The sequence below is a fragment of the Hesperophylax consimilis genome, unplaced genomic scaffold (genome assembly GCF_061612785.1).
Source record: "Hesperophylax consimilis isolate HC1 unplaced genomic scaffold, BYU_Hcon_1.0 scaffold_85, whole genome shotgun sequence".
Classification (NCBI taxonomy): Eukaryota; Metazoa; Arthropoda; class Insecta; order Trichoptera; family Limnephilidae; genus Hesperophylax; species Hesperophylax consimilis.
Window position 1 is genome coordinate 103,204 of NW_028301314.1, and position 6,432 is coordinate 109,635.

The 6,432-nt window shown below is 36.4% G+C and overlaps 1 protein-coding gene across 3 annotated transcripts; it reads left to right on the top strand.

Annotated features, from left to right (window-relative positions):
* The first annotated feature begins 2,675 nt into the window (after nucleotides 1-2,675).
* Nucleotides 2,676-5,567, top strand: LOC149408760 (uncharacterized). Of its 3 annotated transcripts, none has more exons than XM_089650465.1 (2): nucleotides 2,676-2,958; nucleotides 4,589-5,567. In XM_089650465.1, exons 1-2 carry the CDS (start codon nucleotides 2,709-2,711, stop codon nucleotides 4,675-4,677), a joined length of 339 nt encoding a protein of 112 aa, XP_089506591.1. In that variant the 5' UTR covers nucleotides 2,676-2,708; the 3' UTR covers nucleotides 4,678-5,567. The 3 variants fall into 3 exon arrangements, 2 of the variants coding, with proteins under 2 accessions (XP_089506591.1, XP_089506592.1); XM_089650466.1 differs by having other exon boundaries at nucleotides 5,321-5,567; XR_016305398.1 differs by lacking the exon at nucleotides 2,676-2,958 and adding an exon at nucleotides 4,137-4,368.
* The last annotated feature ends 865 nt before the right edge of the window (nucleotides 5,568-6,432 follow it).

The window sequence follows — 6,432 nt, forward strand, 5'->3', positions numbered from 1 at the left end:
GATCGTAGCAGTGTTATTCGCACAGTTTCTTTATAAATATTGTACCTGTTTCAATAGTTTGAAATAAATGTAAAGTGGTATCAAGAAAACCAGTTTTTATTCAAAAAGGATCACCCCCAATTTTTAACATTTGGTCCTTCGAGCCGGATTACGATCAGGAGATTGTATGTAAAAAAAACAAAGAACCAGCAGCCAAAAGGATACAAAATTGATTGAAACTGGAAATCATTAAGGAAAGTGGACCACATCGCAAATCTGAGATAAGTATTCAGTGCTTTCCTTCCTATCATCCATTTTATGTTTATTCAGGTCTCATGTAATTTAAACGAGATTAATCTTAAATAGAGTCAATATTATAAATAAAATCACTACCCACTTGAAAATAAGAATATAATATTATTGAATAGTGTTCTCAAATAGTATTGTCAAGATTGTCGTGGTATTCTTTCAAACGGGTGTTTGCTAAAATAAAATAATTGTCAACCGATATTAACAAAATATAATTAAAAATGGAAAATATGAAGTCATTAATAAACAAACGCGGCGTAATCAAAGGAAAACTAACCCGATTCGCGGATTCCTTAAATGCATTGTCGGTAAATGAAATTAAATTAAGATATGAGCGGGTGAAATCATTGTTAGATGAATTCGAAGCAGTTCAACAGAAAATTGAAATGTTACCGGATTCAGACGAAATTGAAAATTATAGTCAACGAGAAGCTTTCGAAAACCAATATTTCTCAGTTTTGGCAACGGCCAAAGGCGCGATCGAATCCGTCGATCAAAGTAAGGTGGAAATTAAACTACCCAACCTCCAATTACGGAAATTTCATGGCGATCAGAAAAATTGGGTTAATTTCGTCGAAACCTTCAAGACTTTAGTCCATAGCAATAGTAATTTAAGCAACGTACAAAAATTCTTTTATTTGCAATCAACTTTAAAGGGAAACGCATTAAAGATAATTGCTAATCTAGAAATTTCTGAATTAAATTACATTTCCGCTTGGGAATTATTAAATGAACGTTATGCAAATTTAAGAACTACCGTTCATAAACACATCCAAGCTCTATTTTCATTAAAAGACATGAAACAAGAAGAGCCTGTAGCATTGAGGTATCTAATTGATGAAACAAACGTTAGTTTAAAGGCATTACAAAATATCGGGGTCAAGGTAGATCAATGGGATCCATTGGTTATTTATATAATATCAAATAAATTAGACACAGCTACCCGAAAAAATTGGGAACAATATATATTACAAGACGAATTACCGACGTTAAAGGAATTCTTAAAATGTTTATCTGCTAGAGCCCAAGTATTGGAACTGATGAACGCTTCTGAGAAAAAATTTTCTAGCTTACATAAAACACAACTAGGCAACAATAATTGCAAAAAAGATTCATCAGTATTTTTAGCGGTAAAGGCTAACAACTGCATTTATTGTAACGAGAAAGGTCACCATATTTATTATTGTAAAAAATTTCTGAAATTAAAATTACATGAGAGGATTGATGCTACGAAATCAATCCAAGCTTGTTTTAAATGTTTAAAGGTGGGTCACCAGGCACAGAGTTGCAAGGCAACCTTTTCTTGCAGGCGTTGTGGCAAAGATAATCACAACACCTTACTACACAATGAGGTACCTCTGCGGGAGGCCTCCAATATGGATGCTGATAACGAGGTTTCAGTATCGAATTTTTCTGCATTGGATAAAGCAGAAAAAATAATATTATTGTCAACTGCCAACATAGGAGTTGTGGGTAGTAACAATAAAATTTTTAAAGCCCGCATTCTGATTGATTCAGGGGCCCAGTCAAATTTTATGAGAGCAGAATTTGCTAATAAATTAAATTTACCATGTGAATTGATAAACAAACCCGTTTCTGGGATCCATAATAACATCACTCACATAAAAAAGAGAATTTCAGTGGAGATGAATTCGCTTCATACTGATTATAAAAGTGAAATATCATGTCTGATTTTACAGGAGATTACAACAAATTTACCACAAGTGACAATGGCGAAAAAAGACTTCAAGTTACCACGAGGATTGGAGCTAGCTGACCCGAACTTCAATATAGCTGCACCCATCGACATCCTGTTGGGCGCGGAGAGCTTTTGGGAAATCCTAACCAACGATAGATTGAAACTCGAATCGGGACCAACACTTCAACGTACGCAACTGGGATGGATCATATCAGGACCAATCCACATGTACCCAAAGCAAAGGCCTGTATCAGATTGTTGTAATTTATCTATAAATAAAATAAGTCACCAAATAGAAAAATTTTGGAAATTGGAGGAGATTAATCCCACTAAGATTCTAAATCATGAAGAAAAGGCTTGTGAAGCCAGTTTTGCTAGTACTCATACTAGACAAGACGACGGTAGATACGTAGTAAGTTTACTGCGTCGAGCATGCATTGATCAGCTGGGAAGTTCATTGCTCACTGCTGAAAAAAGATTTAAAAATATAGAAAGAAAATTTGTGTCAAATCCCGAATTGAAGACACAATATATACAATTCATGCGTGAATATGAGGAATTAGGTCATATGGAGGTGTGTGACCAGTCAAAGGGGGATCGTGAATCCTATTTTTTACCTCATCACGCTGTAATAAAAGAATCAAGCACTACTACTAAAGTGAGGGTCGTTTTTGACGGCTTCGCCAAAACTTCAAATGGAATTTCTCTCAATGACGCCTTGATGACAGGACCTGTTATACAAAAGGACTTATACACCCAACTATTGCATTTCAGGAAACATCAAGTAGTACTGACGGCTGACATCGAGAAGATGTACCGCCAGATTAATGTGTGTGAAGCGGACCGTGACCTGCAGAAGATAGTGTGGCGCGAGTCGCCGCAGGAGGTGCTCAAGCATTACCGTCTGAAGACAGTCACATATGGTCTGGGGCCTTCCTCTTTCTTAGCCACTAGAAGTCTACGGCAAATTGGTATGGATAACAATATAAATTTTCCTAGAGCTAGTCAGGTCATAGAAAATGACTTCTATATGGATGACTTGTTAACCGGAGGAGATGACATGGAATCCTGTAGAGAGTTAAAAGAGCAATTAATCAACATCTTTTTGTCTGCGGGGATGACCTTGAGGAAATGGAGGTCCAATGTCTTGGAGTTGTCAGCCGAATCGGGCCAAGCTAAGATTGCCGAATCAGGCAATTCTGAAAAAATTATTACTGACAATCCAAAGACTGAGAAAATATTAGGATTAATATGGAATAATGAATCTGATTATTTTTCTTATGTAATAATGAAACCATCAAGTCGAACCGAGAGTAAAAGACAGATATTATCTTGCATCGCATCAACCTTCGATCCATTAGGTCTTCTAGGACCGATTATAGTTGTAGCCAAATTGATAATGCAGAAGTTATGGCAGTCTAAAGCAGCGTGGGATGATCCATTGCCTAATGAAATATTAGCACCCTGGAGGTCCTACCTTCAAGAATTAATTCAACTAAATGTGTTGAAAATACCAAGAAAAATTATTTGCAGGCAATCTACATATCTACAACTACACGGTTTTTGCGACTCATCTGAGAAAGCTTACGGAGCCTGCGTTTACATGGTGTCGGTGGACCATGTCGGTAAGCGGCATTCACATTTAATAACGTCCAAATCAAGAGTGGCGCCATTGAAGTGTATTTCCCTGCCCAAGTTGGAGCTTTGTAGTGCTGTGCTACTGGCTAAATTAATTAAAAACGTAAAACAAGCGTTAAATATAGTGGAGATCGACACACATTATTGGTGTGACTCCATGATAACGTTGTGCTGGCTGAAAGGTCAACCTACGAGATGGGCTACTTTCGTTGCAAACCGAGTAGCCGAAATACAAGAACTTAGTGATCCAGATCTATGGAGACATGTATCATCAGCCGACAATGCAGCAGATATACTTTCAAGAGGAACCACTACAGATAAATTGATAAATTCTGCAATATGGTGGAATGGACCAATTTGGTTGACCGAGGGAGTCAACGCTTGGCCTATATCAAATATTTCGTGTTCAAACCCTCCTGAACTCAAAGGCAAAAATATTCTATTATCTACAGATATTCAAGAATGGGAGATATTTGAAAAATTCTCATCATTTATTAAATTGAAAAGAGTTACTGCGTATGTATTGCGATTTGTCAATAACTGCAGAAGTGTTAAGGGTAAAATTTCAGACAATTTAAGTGTGGCTGAATTGGAATCAGGCTTGAAATGTCTATTGAGATCAGCTCAAATACACGCCTTTCAAAAGGAATTGAAAGAATTAAAAAACCATGGCATCGTCAACAAGAAAAGTAATTTAAAATCTCTTAATCCCTTCTTACATGATGGTCTAATATATGTAGGCGGTAGGTTGAATTTGGCTACACATTTATCTTACCAACAAAAACACCCAGTTATCTTGCCGGCTAAACATAAGCTAACTGAATTGATAATACGTCACTACCATTATGTAAACCTACACGCAGGACCTCAAGCTTTGTTAGCTAAAATACGATTAAAATTTTGGCCCATCTTTGGTAAAAATACTATTAAAAAGATATTACATAAATGTGTTGTATGTTTTAGATGTCGTCCCCGAACCGGTCATCAAATCATGGGAAATTTGCCACCCGAAAGAATTACGCCGAGTCGTCCTTTCGCTATCACCGGAATAGATTACGCCGGACCAATTCTAATTAAAAGTGGGACGCTGAGGAAGGCTTCCCTCGCAAAATCGTATTTATGTATCTTTATTTGCTTCTCAACCAAGGCCGTTCACTTGGAATTAGTTTCGGATTTATCTAGCAATGCTTTTTTGAACAGTTTAAAAAGGTTTATATCCCGTAGGGGACAACCTGAAAAGATCTTTTCCGACAATGCTAGTAATTTTAAAGGAGCTAGCAGCAGACTCAAAGAGCTGTACACCAGCTTGAGGGAAAACAACGACAATATTCAAAATTATTTAGTGAACAGAGGTAGTGAGTGGAAGTTCATAACCCCTCGAGCCCCTAATCAGGGAGGTTTGTGGGAAGCAGCAGTAAAATCAGCAAAATTCCATTTATATAGAATCACTAACAATTCTTCATTAACATTTGAACTCTTATATACCTTAATTTGTCAGATTGAGGCCTGTTTGAACTCCCGTCCATTAACTTCCTTATCCGACGACATCCATGATTACCAACCTCTTACCCCAAACCATTTCCTTATAGGCACTGAATCCTGTATCATTCCTGAGAGAGACGTCCGGGCGATACCGGACAACAGACTAACTCAATATCAGAGGATCAGTTCGCTAATTCAATCTTTTTGGTCTAGATGGAAGCAAGATTACCTGATGGAACTACAAAAGAGAACTAAATGGCAGACCAGCACTCAACGGGCACTGCAAAAAGACGATCTGGTGATTTTAAAGGAAGATCATTTACCTCCACCTTTATGGAAAATGGCCCGAATTCTGCATACACACCCTGGAGCGGATGGAGTAGTACGAGTTGTTACCCTAAAAACACCTCAAGGAGTCTTTGTGAGGCCCATCACAAAGATATGTCTGATGCCCCTGGATTCAGACAGTAAACCTGTAATTGACGTCCCGGACCTTACAAAGGATTGATTATGTACATTACACTATGATGCTTATCTTCTCGACTCCACCTTGGATGGATCAAGCAGAAGACCTGAGAAGAAAGAAAAAAAAAAAAAAGGAACAATAATTGTGTTGTGTTCAGTGTGAACTATATTATTTATGTTATTGAACTATTTAAATATGTAAAAATTAGTATGCAGACGTGTGTAATTTAGTCATTTTTGAATTTTTTTTGGTTATTTAATAGGATTAATAATTTTCTAGTTATCTTTAGTTTATTAATAGAGTAATTCAACAGCATTTATACAGTTAAATTTATAAGTTTACCAGCAGGGCATAAAAAAAGGGGGTTTTATTTTGTTAATTTCTGCTATTTTGAATTATTTTGTTAGTATTTTTGTGGTATATTTAGATTAAGAATTTTTAGTTTATTCTGTTTGGTTTATAGTTTATTTTAAATAGATTATCATTCAAAAATTAAGTGCAATTTTTGAATCCCGCCCCCTGGCAATATGTTCAATTTTGCAGGCTACCGACATCTGTAGTCTAGAAATTTGAAGTTACTACGTTTAACCAAAATGGTGTGAGTCCTTGCTTAGAAAATAGTGTCAATTTGGTCGGTATAGCAGGTTTCATTTTTACTGCTAGACATCACGATGACAAATGTTTTATTTACATGTGGTGGTTTTTTGAAGTCTTTAAAAAGGCTCGCATTATGTGTTTTTTGGTTCTTTTCTCAACAATAACTCGATAATAAACAAGCTCATAAGTCAGAGCGATCGTAGCAGTGTTATTCGCACAGTTTCTTTATAAATATTGTACCTGTTTCAATAGTTTGAAATAA

Bases quoted from the DNA above. Each gene is read 5' to 3' on its own strand.
- LOC149408760 (XM_089650465.1), top strand. From the start codon at position 2,709: ATGACAGGACCTGTTATACAAAAGGACTTATACACCCAACTATTGCAT. The intron at 2,959-4,588 runs GTATGGATAACA...TGTATGTTTTAG, and splicing joins TAGAAGTCTACGGCAAATTG to ATGTCGTCCCCGAACCGGTC.